Source organism: Rhinolophus hipposideros (assembly GCF_964194185.1).
Source record: "Rhinolophus hipposideros genome assembly, chromosome: 13".
Classification (NCBI taxonomy): Eukaryota; Metazoa; Chordata; class Mammalia; order Chiroptera; family Rhinolophidae; genus Rhinolophus; species Rhinolophus hipposideros.
Genome location: NC_138059.1, coordinates 6,394,939 through 6,415,721, shown reverse-complemented (window position 1 = coordinate 6,415,721; position 20,783 = coordinate 6,394,939). Strand labels below are relative to the sequence as shown.

Below are 20,783 nucleotides of genomic sequence, written 5' to 3'. Positions count from 1 at the left end.
ATTCCACCTCTCCGTGCACAGAGTTGCTGTTTCTGCTAACTCGTCATATGTGGATGGAGCTAAAGACATTAATCTTGATTCACACGTACCACCAGCTCTATAAGACACAAATATAGTCTCTCAATGTTCTATAAAGATGGAAAGTTCCTCTCTGGTTGCTAAATCATTGCACCTGGGAACAACTCCTTAATCTGGCTAAATCATTGCACCTGGGAACAACTCCTAAATCTCATCACCTTAGTTGCCTCTTCCAGGATGAGGAACCCAGCCAATTAGCGCCTTACTGCAATTGCCAGGTCAGACATGAGTTATATGTACTTTTCCTCAACTTACGAAAAGGATTGTACAGCCCTTGTTAGTGATGTCATATTGATTTTGTGGTTTTCTTTTCTTTTTCAACTATGGAACTGGGAAATGTCCTTCTCAAGAATTTCCTATGGGGGAATCTGGCTCCTTGTCAAGCTCTTGAAATGTTGTAAAAGGCTCTGAAGTTGTTTGATCTCCCAAATGAGATCATCTACAATGTACCATATGTTTGTAAAGCAAACTTGGCCTTCTGTCTCTAGAGTTACATTATAGTACGGAAACGCGTTAATGTGATGTCCATTGCCTGTTTTCTGCCTGATCCTATGTTACACATGTTTGGATACAAATCCATCAAATGCCATGAATGAGGAAAATGGCTAATTAGCAGAGGACAGTGAAGCACAGCTTTATTATAACAGGGCCAGCCTAGCTTGGGTCAGGTAAAACCAATTTAGAAAAGAAATTTACCGCAGGAACCACGGAGCGAATGGCATGAGAGAAAAAAAAAAACAGACGTTCCTTTTCCCCAGATGAGATCAGGCCATATTTACTTACTTCTACAGGAAGAGCTTGCGATGACTTGCCTTTTTATGAAATGGAGACCATAAATCTCCTTGTCTTGTAGGTTTCCAGATGCATTCAGGACGTTCAGTGCGTTCCGAAGCAGGTTCCCCGAGGTGTCTGGCTATTGTCACTGTGCGGACAGTCAAGGGCGGGAACTGGCCGAGACAGGTGAGTACACCTCCGGCAGTCTGAGGGGAGGGAGTGGCATTCACCAGGCCTGAGAGCTTCAGGCTTCTTACCTGCAAAGCAGAAATAGCAGTGACTTCCCGCCCCCCTGCCAGGCTGCCCTGGGGATTGAGGAGAGCTTGGTTAGCAAACTTTCATCTATGCTCCTTGGAGCACAGCTGCTGCTGGCCCACATGGTGGTGCTTTTGTGCCCACCAGAAAGAGGCACAGCCCTCTGGGCCGGTGAGCTTGGCCATGGGGACACGGGTGGATTTCAGTCTACTCTCTCAGCAGTGCTCCTTGCTGCTGTGGACAACTTTCACAGCCATCACTGTGGCCCTGACTTAGGACACCACTCAGGTCTTCTTCAGATACAATGCATAATGCTGCCGGTGAAGGCTCTGGCCCTCCTAATATCTGCTGAGATGGCAAGATCGGGACTTCCTTTCGGAATGAACCCACCCCTTGAAACACTTGCTGCTTTTGCTTAGGTTTGGAGCTATTACTCGATGAAATTTACGACACCATTTTTGCTGGCCTGGACCTTGCTTCCACCTTCACTGAAACCACCCTGTACCGGATATTGCAGAGACGGTTCCTAGCAGTTCAATTAGTCGTTTCTGGAAGATTCCGGTGTAAGTAATAAGCCGACCATGGATGTGCATGCTTCTGCCAGAAGGAAACCACTTGGGTTTTAAAGTTGTTGCAGTCTCCATGGCTGTTCCACCAAAGGGCGTGTGGGGATTTAAAAAAAAAACTTTAACAGCAAGCAGAACGTGTACTGTAAACACATCAAGGGTTGTTTACGTGCTGTCTTCTCCTTTATGCATGGATTTCTCCTAGGCCCCACAAAATGTGAAGTGGAGCGGTTTACAGCGACCAACTTTGGTCACCCCTACATTCCCAGCTGCCGCCGAAATGGAGACTACCAGGCAGTGCAGTGCCAGAGGGAAGGGCCGTGCTGGTGTGTGGCTGCCCAAGGAAAGGAGGTCCATGGGACTCGGCGGCAAGGGGAGCCGCCGTCTTGTGGTGGGTTTCCTCTCAAGGGCTTCCTTTTTCGGTCTTGTCATTAACTGTTTCTCCAGACCAACCACTCCAGAACCTGTTAATTCCACTGTCCCACAGGCACTTCAAGCTCAACATGACAGAAGACTCGTTTATTGTCATTAACTTCTAACACGTTTCTTGTCCTGCGTCAGACATAGCTTCTTTGTCAGGGAGCTTAAAGGGTCTCACAGGTAAAGAAAAAGGAACGAGAATTAAGTTTAGATGTGCCATGAGAGAAGTGTGTACTGGTAATTAAAAGAACGCAAAGCAAGTTAGGGTCAATTCTGTCTTGCAGTGTATATGAAAAGGAGACATTCAGGAAGCCTTCATGGAAAAGGTGATACTTGATTAGTCTCCTAAAATAAAGATGTTTCCTGAAGGAGGACGATAAGGAGAGGTGTTCTCTAGAGAGAGAGCAGGAGAAGCAAATTCATAAGTATATAAGTAATAGGCATTGTTATGCTAATAGCCACTGGATCTGCAAGAAGAATGGAGAAAAAAATTGTTGGAGCATGATCAGGGTGGGGCTTTGAACTTTAAGACTGGGGGAAAGGCAGGGGTAAGACAATGAGGTCTTTCATATCAAAGCAAAAGCTTGCGGGGGGTAGGGGCGCTGGAGGTCAGGTGAAGGTGTTGATGGATTTAAGCTGGCAAGCAGTGGGTGTAAGAAAGGTCACTTGGGAATTTTGGAGGAGGGAGTGAAAGCAGCATTAGACTGGAGGCCGTGGGGCCAATTAGAAGATCATTTCAATGTCCCGAAGACAGATTCAAGGACTAGATTACTTTCCTGGGGCAGCTGTAACAAATTGCCACAAAGTGAGTGGCTTAGAACAGCGACAATATATTCCCTCACGGTTCTGGAGCCTTGAAGTCCGAAACCAAGGTGTCAGCAGAGCTGTGTTCCCTCCGAAGTCTCCAGGGGAGGATTCTTCCTGGCCTCTTCCTAGTTCGTGGTACTTGCTGACAGTCTTTGGTGTTCCTTGGCTTGTGAAAGTGTCACTGCAAACTCTGCCTCTGTTGTCACAAGGTGTCTGCCTCTGTGTCTCTCTTATAATGACACCCATTATATGGGATTAAGAGCCTACTCTCCTGGGACTTTGTCTTAACTAATCTCATCTACGATGACCCTGTTTCCAAATAAGGTCACATTCTGAGGTTCCAGCAAGGCCATGAATTTTGGGGAGACACTATTCAATCCAGTACTAAGGGGGGCCAACACTAAGATAGAAGCAGTGGGCTGGGGGAACGGTGTGGACTTGAGAAATGTCCCTAGGCATTCAAGCAAGACTCCATCCCTTCTTACCCGTGAGATGCTGGAGGAATCCAGGGGCACGTGTAGGCTTCTCACTTGGGTGAGCAGGGTGGACTGGGCAAGACTGGAAACAGTGAAGGACTGTGGGTCCCTTTCTAGCCTCAACATCGACGTGACTTAATGTTTATTTGACAATTCCTGTTAAATTGTTTGATTTCTACAACTTAACATTTTGTATGGTGTCTGGTAGTTTTCTCTCTGCTAAGTGTGAGGATGTAGAAAAAGGAAAATTTGAAGCTCTGCCTTGAAGGTATTTGCAATTACATTTTAGTTCTGTTAAAACCTAGAGACTCTTGTGCCCTCCAATTTCCAAGTGGAAATGAACTACCGTTTTCCAAATTAAATCCAAGAGTGCTACAGAATGCATGGATCAGATATTTTTACTTTTTCTCTCTAGTGTATCAGTCCTATTTCCATGGAAACAAAATGCCACATGGAACCAATGTGTGAATTTTTTGCCTCGGTAACACTCCATGCAAATGGAAGGGATATGCTTTTCACCTGGAAAGAGACTAAGCAAGGCAGTAAACTTTATTTCTTCCATACCTTCCTGTAATATCCATGAAAGGAAGCCAGGCCTCCCTGGAGGTTGTGTTGTGTGTCCTGATGTTGCCAGTCTTTTTTCTCCCTCTGACCACATATTCCAGCTCTTTTCTCTGTTGCCTGGTTGCAGAGGAAAATTGGCCGATTTCCTTTTTGGTATCTGTGTGAACTGAGGGGAAAGAATGATTTTAAAAAGTTGGGGTGGTGGGTGGTTGAAAACCTGGAGTATTTATGGTTTTATGGAGGAAAATAGAGCTCATTTACTTTTCATCTGTGTCACCGAGACACTGTACTTTGACTTCAAAAATTTTTTTTCTTAATGTGATTACAGTCAACCTGGGATATTCAGGTAGAGGGTCCTGACCATGCGTGGAGCTCACTGAGCTGATCACTGTTTAATTAGTAATTTCAAGGAAAGGGCAAGAAGCCTAGAAGAATGTGCTAAGTTTGTGTGCCAACTGGGCTTCATTGTGTTATAGGAAATACCAGCTTTCCTATAATGTAGTATAATATTATATATCACGACACAGGAAAACATTTATTGTAGGAAACACTAATAGCATTTAAAGTATGGTTCTTATTCTCAGAGAAACTATAAACTAGTTAGCTGAAACAGGACTACCCACAAGGAAGAATTAGGCAGCCAGACGAAGAGCATATAATGAAGCATTAACGTCCATTAAGAATTCCAGGAAGCAAATGCTGGAAAACAACATTTCATTAAAAAACCAGGCATTTGTCGGTATATTAATTGCCTCGGGCTGCTGTAACAAATTACCACAAACTGGGGAGCTTCAAACAACAGACATGTATTCTCTCATAGTTCTAGAGGCTGGAAATCTAAAAGGAAGGTGTCAGCAGGGCTGCACTGTCTCGGAAGATTCCAGGGAAAGGCCTTTCCTTGCTTCTGGGGGGGTGCTTTCCTTGTTTCCCTGGTGTCCTCTGGCTTGGTGCTACCTCACTCCGGTCTCTGTCCCCATCCTCACGTGACCTTCTTTCTCTTGTCTCTCCCTGTCTGCACAGGGCCTTCTAATTAGGACACCAGTCATTATTTTTAGGGTCCTTCCTAATCCACGATGACCTCACCTTACCTAATGACATCTGCAAAGACCCGATGTCCAAATAAGGTCACATTCTGAGGTTCCAGGTGGACATGGATAATGGGAAAGGAGGAGAGAGGGAGGGAGGGAGACATCTTTCAACCCAGCACTGTTGGTGCATGTGTGTGGACCAGTGTCTGTGAGCCTCGCCTTAGAAAGGGGGTGCCGCTAGTGGAAGATAGGGGAAGAAGTCATGTCAACTGAAATACTCCCTCCCCAAAATGGCCTCCGGGACACAGCTCAGAGCGAAAGCTAAAAATAAAAGGATACAGAGCAGAAAGAGGTGTAAAATAAATGTAGGCGTCCTGGACTGAATTTTTTTGAACTCTTACTACCAGACAGATCTAAGGGCCTGTCTCAGGATTGCTTTTGGGATTAAAACCATTTTTCCTGTTTGCTCTGTCTTGTGCAGCTGAAGACCATTCCTGCACCTCAGAGAGGCGGCGAGCCCTGTCCAGACTGCACTTTGGGCCCTCAGGCTACTTCAGCCAACACAACTTGTTCTTGGCTTTGGAGGAGAGACAGGTCTCTCAGAGAGCAGCCAGATTGGCCACGTCCTGCCCACCCTCGGTCAAGGAGCTCTTTGTGGACTCTGGGATTCTGCGCCCAATGGTAGAAGGGCAGGATCAACAGTTTTCAAACTACGAGAATCTCCTCAAAGAAGCCGTCCGAGTGATTTTTCCCTCCCGAGAGCTGGCTCGTCTTGCCCTTCAGTTTACCACCAACCCAACGCGACTCCAGCAAAACCTCTTTGGAGGGAAATTTTTGGTGAATGTTGCCCAGTTTAACTTATCTGGAGCCCTTGGCACAAGAGGCACATTTAACTTCAGTCAGTTTTTCCAGCAAGTTGGTCTCCCAGGCTTCCAGAATGGAGGGGGACTCGTAGATCTGGCCAAGTCCTTGTCAGAGGGATCGGATTCTGATCCCGCTGTGGAAAGGCCCGGAGCCGCTAAGAAGGGTGGTGCTATGAATAAGCCAATTGTGGGCAGCTTTGGCTTTGAAGTCAACTTACGAGAGAATCAAAATGCCCTGAAATCCCTTGCTTCGCTCCTGGAGCTTCCAGAATTCCTTCTCTTCTTGCAACATGCCATTTCTGTGCCAGAAGATATAGGGAGGGATTTAGGTGACGTGATGGAAGTGGTGCTCAGCTCGCAGGGCTGTGAGCAGGCAGCTGGCAGCCTTTTTGTCCCATCATGCACGGAAGAAGGAAGCTATGAGGATGTCCAGTGCTTTGCTGGAGAGTGCTGGTGTATGGACTCCCGGGGCCAAGAAATTTCTGGCTCAAGGGTTAGAGGAGGACGACCAAGGTGCCCCACAGAGTGTGAAAAGCAAAGGGCTCAGATGCAGAGCCTCTCGGCCAGCCAGCCAGCAGGGTCCAGTCTGTTTGTCCCTTCTTGTACCAGCGAGGGGCATTTCCTGCCTGTCCAGTGCTTCAACTCCGAGTGCTACTGTATGGACTCTGAGGGGCAGGCTATCCCTGGGACTCGAAGTGTACCTGGAGAACCCAAGCAATGTAAGTTTGTTGGGCATTCAGTCTACGATCTCTGATTCTCTCTCAGGGCCCTGACACACTACAGTACAGAAAAGAAAAAGAAAAAAGAAAAAAAGAAAAAAAACTCCGTCATAGCTTAAGCCCAAATTTCTGTTCATGGAAAAATTTGCTGGTTAATTTAAAAGTTGCCCAGAAAAATCTTGATGATGTCATCCATTTAAATGAACAACTAGGGAGATTTAGTTGTCCTTAAGGCATTGCCACAGACATGTCTGCAGTGCTGGCCACAGCTGGTCTTTTGTGCCCATGTAGTGATGGGGTTTCTGTCTGTGTAGACGTGACGGGATCTCTGGCTGTAGGTTTTATATGGAGCTTGGACGCTCACGAGCTTCCATCTTGGTCTTCTGTGCTCATTAAACTCCTGAACCTGACACACTTGCTTATTGTTTCTCCGCAGGCCCCACGCCCTGTCAGTTGCAGGCCGAGCAAGCCTTCCTCAGGGCAGTACGGTCCCTGGTCTCCAATTCCAGCATGCCGCCCTCTCTCTCCAGTGTCTACGTCCCACAGTGCAGTGCCAGCGGGCAGTGGAGTCGCATGCAATGCGACGGGCCCCCTGAGCAGGCCTTCGAATTGTATGAACGATGGAGGGCTCAGAACAACGGTGGCCAGGAGATGACCCTTGATGAGCTGCTAATGAAGATCATGAGCTATAGAGAAGCAGCTTCCGGAAGCTTCCGTCTCTTTATTCAAAGTCTGTATGAGGCTGGCCAACAAGGCATCTTCCCTGGGTTGTCAAGCTATTCGTCTCTCCAAGAGGTCCCACAGGCAGTGTTGGAAGGGAACCGGACCCAGCCTGGAGAGAGCACCCTCCTGGAGCCCTACCTCTTTTGGCAGCTCCTAAATGGCCAGCTCGGCCGATACCCAGGGCCCTACTCAGACTTCAGCACTCCTTTGGCACACTTTGACCTTCGGACCTGCTGGTGTGTGGATGGAGCTGGTCAAGAACTGGAAGGAACCCGGGCTGAGCCAAGCAAGCTCCCAGCATGTGAGTTAAACCACGTGAAGAACTGAAGTCATGCTTTTAGAAATAGGATATCTGGTGGGTCTTTAGTGTCAAAGCTAGACTTGGGTTTATACATGGCCAGGTACATCCCTTCAACATATAGTTGAGGAAACTGAATGTATGTCAGCTCGGGCTGCTCGCACAGAATACCATAGGCAGGGTGGCTTAACCCACAGACAGTTGTTTCTCACAGTTCTGGAGGGTGGAAGTCCAAGGTCAGGATGCTGACAGATTTGGTTCCTGGTGAGAGACGTCTTCCTGGCTCGCAGCTGACTGCTTTCTTGCCGTGTATTCACATGGCAGAGAGAGAAAGAACTCTGGTCTCTTCATCTTTTTATAAATACACGAATCCCATCATGAGCACCCCACTTGCATGACCTCATCTAAACTTGGTCATCTCCCAAAGGTCCCACCTCTAAATACCATGACATTGGGGGGTAGGGCTTCAACACATACACTTTGGGGGGACACAAACATTCTGTTCACACCACCGAGGCTCGTAGAAGGGAAGGGATTTCCCCACGTCCACACACTCAGGGGTTGGCAAAGTTAATGTAGTTCGTTTTTAAAGTTTCATATAATTATTTCAATCAGCGCCTCAAATTTTAACTGAATGTCTTCTGTGTATAAAGCATTATCTTAGGTCCGATAAAGGCTGAAAAGTGAATATGGCCTGGCTCTTGCCCTCTATGGCTGATGCTTTAGCAATCTCTCCGAGGTCAGGGCACCATTTGGTCAACCGACACATATTATGGTGGTCTTGCTAACTTACAGGGGTACCGCTAGGTGCTTAGGACCTCGGGACGAGCTTCTGCCCTCAAAGTGCCTTTCATTTACTTGGGGGGGTTTAGTTGGAGGACTAACTGGAGAGCTGCTACAGGAGGTCTGTAAGTTCAGCTTTGTGGCGCGTGGACTTCTAAGAACGGCTTCAACAGAATGAGGCTGACTCTGTGTTTGGAATTAAAATGTGTTACTACCAAATAGCCATGCTGGCAGTTTCAAACAACAGCCAGTCACATTCAACACTGGAGACATCAGAATGTCTCCAGCCGGTAATATTACAGGTAGTATTACAGCTGTGCAAGTCCAATGAAATCTCTCCATTCATTCTTTGCAACGGTCAACTTTGCCCCAACCTTTCTGGATAATGTTAAAATCAATCAGACTATTTTGACCTTAGCTGAAGTTTAGGCGGCAGCAGTCAGTGGGTTTTCAGAATGTAGCAACAGGAACGTGTGGTGAGAGTGGTCATAATACCCTAGGCATTTTGAATGGCCTAGAGACCCAAGGATTCTTCATGAAAATGTCAAGTTCTAGAAACAGGCTGACCCTCAAAGTCAACACACAGATGTTGGCTGTTGCACAGATTAAATTAGACGGAGTAAATGTGCTTAGTACAGCGCCAGGGGTGGAATAGATATTAGCTATTACTAACGTTACAGAGTAGGTCCTCCATAAATGTCGACTGAACGAAATTGTAGAAACAAAACAGAACATTCCAGGGTGTGGAAAGAGCTGATGAGAAGGAAACAGCTGAGATAGAAGTGTGTGCGTGTGTGTGTGTATGTGTGTGTGCGTGTGTGTGCGCGTACACACTTCAGAGGGGTCCAAAGGAGCTGTATGTGGTGGTGAAGTCGTCTGTGTTCTCTTTGTTCCTTAGGCCCAGGCTCCTGTGAGGAGGTGAAGCTCCGTGTTCTGCAGTTCATTCAGGAAACAGAAGAGATTGTCTTGGCTTCCAACAGTTCTTGGTTCCCTCTGGCAGAGAGTTTCCTAGCGGCCAAGGGCATCCGGCTGACCAATGAGGAGCTCGCCCTTCCTCCACGCTCCCCGTCCCGGGAGACTTTCTCAGAGAAGTTTCTGAGTGGGAGCGATTACGCCATTCGTTTGGCAGCTCAGTCTAGTGAGTGTTGTGCCCTTCCGCTGTCTCATGTCATCTGTCTGGGGAAGTAGTGGCTTGAATTGGTTGCTCTGCAGTATCTTTAGGACTTTGCTGCCCTGGTTTCCTCCAGGCCAATGGGTGTTGGGGGAAGAAAAGGCAAAGTGGTTTGGTGATACCAGCCCATGCTGGCATGGGCACACCTGTCCAAGATGCTCCCAAACCCTCCAGCAGAGCCACGGGGGCCGGGGAGTCTCCACATTTGGCACCTGCAGCCCCCCATGAAGTCAAACATTCTTGTTAAAAGGAGAGGGGCTCCAGCCCCACAGGGTCCTACTCCCCTCACAGCCTGTTCCGAAGCTTCTCTCCATGGCCAAGGATTTGGAAACACCCCCAAGGAGGAAAGGAGAGGAACCCTTATTACTGAGAAAGTACTGGGTTTCAGGCTCCTTCCATATGTGAGCTCATCTAATCCTGACAGTGACTCCAAAAGGCACGACTTATCACTTGCCTGTGACAGAGAAATATGCTGAGAACCCACCGTGCTCTAGCCCCTAACAGCTCAACCTTACTTGACACTCACCCCCGGCCAGGCACTTAGTGTGAGGAGTCCATTACCAGGAGAACGAGGCTGTAATCACCATCTGTGATTCTTTTCAAATGTGGAAACTGAGGTTATGTCACACGCCCCAGCTCATCCATTCATAAGGAGCGGGGCCTGGACGCGCCGCCTGGTCTGGCCCTTGAACCTCTGTGCCCTGCCCAGCTGATCCCCAGATCTGTCTCATCCCAGAGCCCCTTCCAGGGGTTCTTCCACTGCCTGCAGCCTGGTCTGGCCAGAGGGTCCGGGCCCCTCCCAGCTCTCTCACTGACCCCACACCCACTTGGCAGGAACAAAAGATTCACGTCTCCACGCCTACCCAGCCTCTCCATCCCTTGTCAAATTAGCTCTGCTGATTTCCTGCCCGAAGTTTTCTGGGTTTGGGTCACAAACAGCAAAGCGGTCACAACAAGAGCCAAGACAAAGAGTACCCAGTCCCACAGGCCAGAGCTCCCTGCGTTCCCGTTCCTGGGATGTCTGCAGCCACCTTGCATGGGTCTCAGTGGCCTTTGTTCTCCAAAGCCCACAGGAGGCAAGAATCTCCCAAGTACCATCTCTGTTTCCTGCTCCCTTCCTCGCCGGTCGCCTGTTTGGGAGGACAGGGCACCACGTCTTATTCATCCTTATATCCAGAGCCTGGCACAGTGCCTGGCAGATGGCAGGAGCCCAGTAAATGTTGCTTAACCATCCTTCCTTCTGCTTTCCTCCCTTCTTTTTCTCTCTTCCGTCTCCGACCCTCCCCACCCCTACATGCCCAGGCACTTCCTTTCTCTGTTCCTCAGAGGCTTGGGGATTTCTGCTTTGGGCAAAAAAAGAGTTGTTTCACATTCTATGTGTGGACAGGATTTGATATAATCCAAGAAAGGAGGAGAAGGATTATGTGGGAGCTGTGACCACTTTGGTTACGGAGGGAAGTGTAGAGGAAGGGGACAGGAAGTTGTTGGTGCCACAGAGATTTATTCGTGGCATGAATGGCGATGGTGTCATTTTCTTCAGAAGTCGAGCTACGGAAGTTCTTCTTCACCTAGCTGCCTGCTCTGATTTTTTCACATCTGATGTTCTAGAGGAAAGAGGAAGTGTCTGTAGGGAAGCAGCAGGGTTGCTTCTTTTCCCTGAATTGGTCAAGATGAGAAGGGGCGTCCCTACAGTCACAGAGGAGAGGAAGCTGTGTGTGCAGACCTCCAGGCCCTGGAGAGTCTGGGGACTGAGAAGAGATTGAGGGCCACCAAGTGTCTTTGGGCAACAGAACGTGGTAGCAGTGTCCTCGGGTGAGGAGAGGGTGCATAGCTGTGCCTGGTGTTAACTTGATGCTGAAGATCTTTTGATATAAGTGTCACACTTAACCCTGTTAAGTATTAGACCCATTTCACAGGTGAGGAAACTCAGGTCCAGGGAGGGTGGCAACTTGCTCATGGCCACACGGCCAAGAGGTGCTGTGCCAGGACTCAGGTGGTAGCTTATAAGACTCCTGAGTCCTGCCCTCTGCACCAACGTGTGGCCCGGTCTCTTCAGATAGGTCCTGTGGGTGGTGAACTGAGGACTGCAAGCCCCCCTCCGGGAGCTGTGACGCCCATCTCTGAGAAGAGGCAAATTGGGAGAACGGCCCAGACGTGTGGCAGGCCACCATCCCCCGGGCTCTCCCTGTGTGGCTGTTCTCCTCCAGATCCCTGGGGGGACCCTGTGGCTGTATCCCCTGCCCCCCAAGCACCAGCAAGAGTGGAGAGGAGGTTGGACGTAAGACTTGAGAAAGGGCCCGGGAGACAAATCATGGCTTCCTGGAAGGAGGATGGAGATGAGGGCAAATCAGACTAGGGAGGAAGAGCCGTGAGACTGAGACCAGCTGGCATGTGTCCTGACGACTTCCCCCATCTGCTCATGCATGCATTTCTTCTTTTCAGTTTTCACTCAACAAAAATTTCTCATATGCCTGCACTATGGGGCAGGCACCACTCTAGGGACAGAAACAATAAGTCCATGTACTGAAGGCATAAATGCAAGCTTGGAAGAGACAAACCTAAAGGAAATCAGGAAGCACAATACCTCGTACATCATGGTGGACAGTGCTATGGGGGAAAGCCAGCTGGGCAGGGGGCCTCGAGAGCTGAGGATGGCGTGCAGTGCCATCACCAGGGCGACCATCCACTAATCACTTAGCTTCCCTCACTGATCCTCACGTGGGGCTGAAAATACCAACTTCATGGAGCTGTTGTGAAGCTAAGAGAAGACATTGCTGAGAACAGAGCTCCAAAGGGGGTAAAGGGCCCTACTGTAAAAGTTTGGCAGGAAGGCAGGAGACTGGCTGTGTGCTCAAAGTGCTTCCCTCCACTGCTTCGCTGAGACCTTGGGTGAGCTGCTCGCTTCTCCTGTGCCTCGGTTTTCTCACTCATTCAATGGGATAATATCACTTCTCTTAGAAGGCTGTGGTGAGGATTCAGTTAATTAAAACATTACTTAGATTGTGCCTGGCACATAGTAAGTGCTCAATAAATGTATCTATTATTACTGTGATCTCGCGCTGAGCACATTTCGTAGACCTAATCAACTCCACGTGAAAGTTACTGAAAGACGACTCCAGAGAGTCCTTAAAACTTCAGGCTACATTTTTATTTTCATAGGACAATCTGGCACGTGCCCACCCACTGCTCGAGGCGCCTCTGTCTCGTTTTGGGTGGAAATGTTTGTTACATAGATAAGGCCTTCTCCTGTTGGAGCAGAGACGTACCTGGCTCCTCTCGGTGACAGAGCCTACACTTTTGGGGTTTTTCCAGGTCTGGTGCTCACATCTCTGCTCCTCTCTTTCCCGACTCCAGCCTTTGACTTCTATCAGAGCCGCCCCCGGGGAGATTCTTCACCGGCATCTGCCCTGCTGCGGTCAGGCCCCTACGTGCCCCAGTGTGATGCATTTGGAAGCTGGGAGCCCGTGCAGTGCCATGCCAGGACTGGTGAGCGGGCACGGGTGCCCTCGGGAGGATGAGTGACCCTCTCCTTTTCATTTAGAGGAAAGAACCCCACTCAGGGAGTAAGTGAGCTGGGCTCTAGGACCCTCTTGGTAGCTGATGGCAAATTCCTTAGTTTCTCTGGCCTCTGGTTATCTCATCTGTATAATGGGAGCAGTGACCTTCTGCTAGCCTGAAGGTCTGGTGGGTGTTTGTGGGAAAATGGGGGTGCTGAGGCCTGTGATTGTGGACAGTGTTGGGCGGGGGGACAAATGGGAGACCTTCCTGGCACTGCTATGAATGTAGAGAAGGCGTCTCTGGGGACACCCAAGGGCAAGTGCCCCGTGCGCTTCTGAACTTCTGGCCTGTGGCTCTTTTCAGGGCACTGCTGGTGCGTGGATGGGATGGGCGACTACATCCCGGCCTCGCTGACGGCCCGCTCCCCCCAGGGCCCCCGGTGTAAGTAAAGCCCGCGGAACACTCCCATCTGACCCCGGTGGTGGGCACTTAGGGCTGGTGGTGCCAGCTGTTGTTACCCAACTGCAGGAGGCTCGCTGGGCCAGTCCCCAAGTGCAGCCAAACCACGTCTCCCAGGTCCCCAGCCTGGGAGACCCTTACTGACCTGGCCCTTCCTAATTTGTGTTCCTAGTTTCTCTGACCGGAGAGAGGCAGCTGATAGGGGGAAGGAGCCCTGGGCTCCGCCCACACACCACATCCAATTCTGCAGTTTCAACAACCACCTCACATCTGTTCCATAGAGCCCAGCCTCTGTCCTGAGGTTCGGACTCACGTCATCACTGCCCATTGAATTCTCAGAGATGATACATCCACAGGGGTCTTTGTCCCTGGACCTCAGCCTGCTTCTCCTCTGAGCTTCCAGCTCTCTGTGCAGCGCACTTCCGTCCACCCAATGCACAGCTCTGACCCTCGGGCCAGCCTGGGCTCCCACTCTCTCTCGGACCCACGCAGGCTGTTAAGAGCGCCCCTCTCTCTGCCACAGGCCCCACCACCTGTGAGAAGTCTCGAGCCAGTGGGCTGCTTTCCAGTTGGAAACAAGCTGGAGCCCAAGGAAACCCATCTCCAAAAGACCTGTTCATCCCAACCTGCCTAGAGGTAGGTTCCGAGGGCCCAGGAGCCTGCAGAGATGGAAGTCAGAATTTTATCCCACAGGTTACAGAGGATCTTTCTAATTTTCAATAAATTAGTTTTTGTTAAAAACTCACAGGAATTTCCAGACCTGGGTTTTTGTCTTAGTCCTGGCAGACCCTGGCTGTGTGACCTTGGGCAATTTACTTACCTTCTCTGTGCTTTTGTTTGTTTTTTATCCTAAGAGTGGGCCACATTTTTATCATACTTAGTGCTAGGATTGTTTGGAGGGCCCAATGAGATCTCATTCATGAAAACGCTTTGAAAAATCATTTACACACATGCAGTTGCTGGCATGCTTTTTCTGAAGTCATCTCAACAAAGCCTGTGTGCCCATCATGCCAGTTTCTCTTTATGAATGGGAAATGTTATAGTATTGCCCTCCCCACGTCCCTGGGTGATTGTAATAACTCAGTGCAGTAGTCGATGGTAGGAGTAAAAGCTCCTAGAGGCAGGATTCATGCTGGAATCTTAACCACTCACATTCCAAGTAATGGGAGTCCCTGTGCCTCAGTTTCCTCTCTCTAAAAGGGGGACGACAGGGACACCACTGCCTGCCCTGCTCAGCTCCCAGGGGCTTATGGGAATCAGATGAAATCCCTAACATGGGATAACTGTGGTCCCTGCCTGTGAGGTTGTTATGTCAGTTCAAAGAATGTATGGAAGCGTCTGGAACAGGATAGCACCTCCCCCAGGCCACCTCGCTTCTGCCCATGTGAAGCCGTCACGGGTACTGGGGGAAGGGACTCTCACACCATCTGCCCACTGATCTGTGGTCCGCAAAAGCATTTTCTCTGGGGTTACACGACCTTGGCTTTGTCTCAGACAGGAGAGTTTGCCAGGCTGCAGGTGTCGGAGGCTGGCATCTGGTGTGTGGACCCGGCCTCAGGAGAGGGCACCCCTCCTGGCACGAATGGCAGTGCCCCGTGTGAGTAGTCGCCCCTGCGCCATTGCCCATGAGCCCCAGGTGTAGAGTCCCAAGGGCTGGCTTCATGTTCTAGCTCTGCCGCTTTTAGAGCTGTGGAAGCCTCTGACCTCTTAAACCTCAGTTTTCTCATCTGTACAATAGGAGCAATATTCCCAACCTCAGTAGGTTTTTGGGAGAAACACACACGGCAGGGCACAGGGCTGTGCTTTGTAACTGAGAATCGCAAGCCAGCAGTGGTCCCCGTTCAAGTGGGCACTAGTGCTTTAGGCGGGGGGACCCTATGTACAGCCCTGATGCCAACCTGGTCCCTCCCTTGGCTCCAAGCTGGCCTACAGCCTGGTTTCCACGGTGGTGTCAAGATGCCGTCCCTAAAGTGCAGGTGTGCTGATGCCTGTCCTCTGCCACACACCCTGTGTTGCTGAGGGCCGGGCCCAAGCGTCCCGCCATGGCACCTGGGTCCCTGCCTGGCTGGCTCCTCTACGTCTTTCTCCATCTCTCACCATTCAGGATTTGCGTGTAATGAACTACAGTAGAACTTTTCATACCATGTTTCCCTGAAAATAAGACCCAGCCGGACAATCAGCTCTAATGTGTGTTTTGGAGCAAAAATTAATATAAAAATATATATAAATATAAAAATATAAAAAAACCCAGTCTTATATTAATTTTTGCTCCAAAAGACACATTAGAGCTGATTGTCCGGCTGGGTCTTATTTTCGGGGAAACAGGGTAGCTGAGTTCACTGCCTTCCTATGGGTTTCTAAACATCTACTGTCACTCTGAACTACAATTTCTCACTCGTTAAATCTCGTTTAAACCTCTAAGCTCCTTGAGGGCTGGCAGCGTGTGTGTATGTGTGTGTGGTGGGGTCGGGCTGAGGAAAGCCCAGCCTTTGCCCTGTCCTAGTTTTACACCCAGGGGGAAGCAGCCCAGACCCTGGAGGGCTCAGCAGGAGGGTGGCAGGTTGTGGCAGGAAGGGCTGTGGCATATATGCAGCCGAAGAGCTGACCTGGCTTGTGTGTGTGTCAGGCCCCGGCCTCTGTGAAGCACTCCGGAGTGGCGCCCTGTCCAGAATAGCCAGTCCAGGCTACACGCCAGCCTGCAGGGCAGAGGACGGAGGCTTTTCCCCAGTGCAATGCGACCCGGACCAGGGCAGCTGCTGGTGTGTCCTGGACAGCGGAGAGGAGGTGCCAGGGTCCCGAGTGGCCGGGAGCCCACCGGCCTGTGAGAGTAAGCTGTGCCGCCCTGTGGGGGCTCCTGGGGCTGGTGGGGGTGGGCTGCTCACCTCTTCCTTCACCCAGGCTGGAGGCGCTCCAGAGACACCCCGGACAGTGGGATCAGGAGGGGAGACGGGGAGCCTATGAGGCATGTGGTTGTCGTTGATTCACCTGAGGTCGAAACTTGTGTGTACTTCCGAAAAAATGCTCGGCGCTGGAGCTGAGACCAAGGACAGCCTGTGCAGGGGTCTCCAGAGCTGGCACCTCAGGAAGCTCGGTGCTGGCCGCCTGAGGGATTCCAGGTCTTGGTCTCTCCTTCCTGAGAGCAGGATCGCAGTGGGGACCACTGAGGGAGCTTCAGGCATTGGTGGAGATGTTGACCTGTTGATTTCTATTTCTAGTTTAAAAAAATTGTTTGACTATTATATTGAAATCTATATCATACAAATATATCAGAATATTGAAGTACACTATGAGATATTAACATACAATATTTAATTATCAATTACTTACCTTTTATTTCTCCTATCCACTTATGTCTCAGGCAGGGCATTATAATCATTTTAAAATTCCTGTGACCCAGTAGGTTAGACTCTGTAAATTTTGTTTCAGGACAATAAATGAAGACATTGCAAAACAGTTATCACAAATTGGGGTGCTGTGTCTGACAGGGTTGAGAAATACTGGACTAAGTGGTCCTGGTTATATCACAGTTGCCTTTCTTTTGCTGGCCTTACTGTTGTATAGCTTTTTTTTTTTTTAAATTGTGCGGTTTCTAAGCAATTTTGGAGCTGTAGAGACATTTAATTAAGTCTAGTGATTTATATGTGTAAAGTGAATCTTTAATATTTGCGAATTTATATTTGTGTTTGTAAAAAGAAAGGGGGAGCCTTCCAAACAAGGGTGGGAAGGAGGAGTTGCCCACTCTCTTTGTGGGAGTGTTTTCCCCTTTAGTCTATGCCCTCTCCTGCCCTAATCTGTTTGGTGCCCATAGCCACCAACACACACCTTTGCTCCCAAGCTCTGGTTGGGACCCCCTGTGCAGGACTTTTGTCAAGGCAGGACCCAGTCACTTTCAGTGTCCGTGGCTTTCAGCAGCTGCCATCTTGCAGGGAACATAGTAGGTGTTCAGTGGGTATTTATGAGTGGAACTCTCTACTGTGTGCTTCTGAGAGAAGAGGTGTCAGCCTTAGGGTCAGACATAATCAGCATTCAACTTCCAGTGTAGTCCGCACTGAGACCCGGGAAAGAGACTGCTATGTCTCCTCCAGGAGCAGGGCTGAGAGCACAGCTCTTAGGGTTTGCGGACACCCTATGTGGCTTGGCCCTGCAGGTTCTATGATGCTAGCTCATGTGTGCAGAGATTTACCTGTCAGAAGGTGCTTTGCACATCCCTTATCCCATGCAGGTAAATTGAACAGTCTTATCTCCCCATTTTACAAATGGCAAAAACTGAGGTTCAGAGGTTTGTTAACATGTCCCAAGTCACACAGCCAGCAGCAGAGCAGCTGTCATTAACCTGAGCCCCCAAAGGCTCTTCCTCCTGACTTACTGCAGAGTGTGGTAGAGAAAGCTCAGATGGGGGAGGGGGCGGGACAGACTCCAATGTCAACTCTGCCATGCCCTGGCTGGGTGACCTCGGGCTAGTCCCTTAACCTCTCTGGACCTCAGTTTCCCAACCTGTGAAATGGGCATGCAGGATCATAGCTATTTCTTAGAGTCATTGTTAGGATAGATTCAAATGGTCTCTGTAAATTGCTTCGCCTGATGGCACCAGGCATGGCCTCTGGGGTCACGCCCGGCTCTCTACGTGGAGCTGTGTGTGTCAGGGCAGAAGAGTTAACCACCTCATGCTCCAGTGTCGTCACCGGTGGGCTAAGGGTTCTTCTCCAATGACAACTAGGTGAACACCCATGTTCTAAAGTTTCCAACACAGGCAATCACGTACGCTCCCTTTGCTGTTGTTAATGATATTAGTGACTCACAAGCACTGAGTATTTATTATGTCTCTTCTCTTCATGCCCTAGTTTACTATGATTCACTCCATCCCTAGGACGTAGGCATTATTGCTATCCTCACCGTTTTATGGGTGAGGAAACTGAGTCGTCCATAAGAGAAGTTAATTCACTTGCTCTAGGCTGCTCAGCTGCTGAGGGACGGAAGCAGGAGTCACAGCCTGGCCGGCTGGTCCCAAGCCTGCAGGCTGACTCTATGCAACCCTCCTCCACACACACAGGACACTCTCGGTGCGAAGCAACTCAGTCAGCCCTCCTCAAACCACAGTGCCGAGACGTGGCCCGAGGCCATGAATCTCATTAGGAAGAAGCCGGGCTGCCCCTGGAGATCAGAAGGAGTCACTCCCCATGTTTGAGGCCCTAGTACCCTCGAATCACATGTGGATTGCAAATGTTAACGCCAGGCAGCAAGGCGATGCCCGAGAGTCAGAAAATTAACTAAACCTCGCATCAGGTGTGAAATGGTCACACCGAGAGTGTCTCTTCCGCAGTTTACTACCCACGTGTGTCACCTGTGTTCATGGAGCGTGCATTCTGGGTCAGCACTGCACTGTGGCCTCGGGGAGCAGGGGCAGGCACCCTCCCCGTGACCTAACCCAGTGGGGAGACCAACGTGCAGGTGACCAGACTCTCAAATGATTGATAAGCTGGAGGGCTGCCCTAGGTGACCGGAGAACTTGGAGAAAGGAGACCTAAGAAGGCCTAGGAGAACCCTGGAAGGTGTTTGTTAGAAAATCACAGGTATTGAGCTGATCATTGAGAGTCAAAGAAGGAATGTTCTAGGCAGAGGGAAGGACATGGGGTATGTGACCAGGATATGTTCAGGGAATGACAGCCTCGCCTGGAGGCAAAGGGGGACAGGAGGAGACAGACAGAGGAAGGTCAGGTCAGCAGGCACGTGGGGGCACTGAGAGCGGATCTCCAGCTTCGCTACAGTTTCTTTGCTGGCCGTGGGCACTGGGTCGGACATGGGAGCAGAATGGCAGGGGGTGAAGGCCACACGCAGGGAGCCTGGTGAGGAAGCTTCAATAGCAATTCAAGGAAAAAATGATGAATGTCTAAAGGAAGGAAGCTCAGTGGGGATGAAGAGAAGTTGAGAAGCTGTGTGCCACCGCCTTCACTGATGAGAAGGCAGGGTAGCTGCTGACCAGGGTTCCTGGCACGGGACACCTGGGTGGCTGGAGGTGCCACACGCGGAGCTCGGGCTGCTGAAGCTGGAGGCGGCCTGCACAGCAGCCAGTGAGTTAGGACATGTTGGCTTCGAGGTGGACAAGGACCACTTGGTAATTGGATTTAGAGACGGTGAGAAGCTCAAGAAGTCTGAGCTGGAGGTGAAGATAGGACAGTCATTCTTGCTCAAGTGTCTGTTAAAGCTGAGAGAGGATGGACTCGTCCAAGAAGAGGGTAGAGAGGGTGGGGAGCAGGCCCCGCCAGGCCTGAGGATCCCTGCATACCTGCGGGAAGGGAAGCAGAGGAGGGCCCGGTGTGACTGAGGAGAGGCTGCCATGCTCAGTCCTGCTCGTGCTGGGCAGATGCCCATGGTGCCCCTCTTTCCTTCTCCTAGGCCCACAGTGCCCACTGCCGTTCGATGTGTCACATGTGGCTGGTGGAGTGGTCCTGTGTGAGCGAGCCGCGGGCCCAGGAGGGGCCGTCCAGCAGTGCCAGCTGCTGTGCCTCCAAGGCTATCAGAGTGCGTTCCCACCAGGGCCGCTGGTGTGCAGCCTCGAGAACAGACGCTGGGTGTCACAGCCGCCTCCGCCCCGGGCCTGCCAGCGTGAGTGGCCTTAGGAATGTCTGCCCGCCATCCTGTTCCCTCTCCTTTTCCACACCCAAGTGTAGCCTTTCCATTTAAGCCAGGTGGCATCAAGAGCAGGAGAGAGGGCCCATGGCGTGATTCTTCTAGAAGGAGCAGCTGTGCTTCACAGACCCCTTTGTGTCTTCTCTGGAGCCATCTGATCCTTGGAGAAATGCCATCAGGCTCTCCTACAATGTCTTGGGTATAGGGCTGTGTTTAGCAGGTAGGTGCTCGAGTGGCCGTACTGGTGACTGTGGTGTTGACAAGCTCAGAGCTGCCTGTCCAGCCTCTGAGAATGACACTGCCATCCCAGCCTCTCCCCTAGGTCCATCTGGAGTGCCAGGGATAATGCCTTGCAGAGCCTTGGACCTGGGCCTGTTTGAATATCGGCAGAGCTCCTTTATCCTGCCTTCCCACAAACCCACCTATATATGCACATGGCTGCAGCGGCCTTGGCAAAGGCTGGGGTGGTTACTCACAGCCAGCTTAGGGCAGAGGTGGCTGTTAGGACCTGGCACTGAGTCCGACCAGGGCAGTGGACGGGGCATCCGGGAGAGAGACCCTGATCCTGGGACTGTCACATGGCTCTGCAAGGCTGGCAAAGTGTACAAGGACAGTGTCTGTTGCAAAGCATTCTGGGATAGAGAATCCTATCCAGAAAAAATTCAGAGTGTGAT

The 20,783-nt window shown here is 50.4% G+C and overlaps 1 protein-coding gene across 1 annotated transcript in view; it reads left to right on the top strand.

The window, feature by feature from the left end:
- The window catches only part of TG (thyroglobulin), a gene marked incomplete at its 5' end in the record, with an annotated part of 218,933 nt that overhangs the window by 12,039 nt on the left and 186,111 nt on the right, over positions 1-20,783 (top strand). The window contains 12 exons of the mRNA XM_081071189.1: positions 932-1,038; positions 1,527-1,670; positions 1,879-2,064; positions 5,450-6,550; positions 6,987-7,574; positions 9,253-9,492; positions 12,880-13,011; positions 13,387-13,464; positions 14,006-14,118; positions 14,977-15,079; positions 16,109-16,309; positions 19,876-20,085. Of these exons, the coding sequence (XP_080927315.1) occupies positions 932-1,038; positions 1,527-1,670; positions 1,879-2,064; positions 5,450-6,550; positions 6,987-7,574; positions 9,253-9,492; positions 12,880-13,011; positions 13,387-13,464; positions 14,006-14,118; positions 14,977-15,079; positions 16,109-16,309; positions 19,876-20,085 (3,203 nt within the window). The remainder of the gene's footprint in view (positions 1-931; positions 1,039-1,526; positions 1,671-1,878; positions 2,065-5,449; positions 6,551-6,986; positions 7,575-9,252; positions 9,493-12,879; positions 13,012-13,386; positions 13,465-14,005; positions 14,119-14,976; positions 15,080-16,108; positions 16,310-19,875; positions 20,086-20,783) is intronic.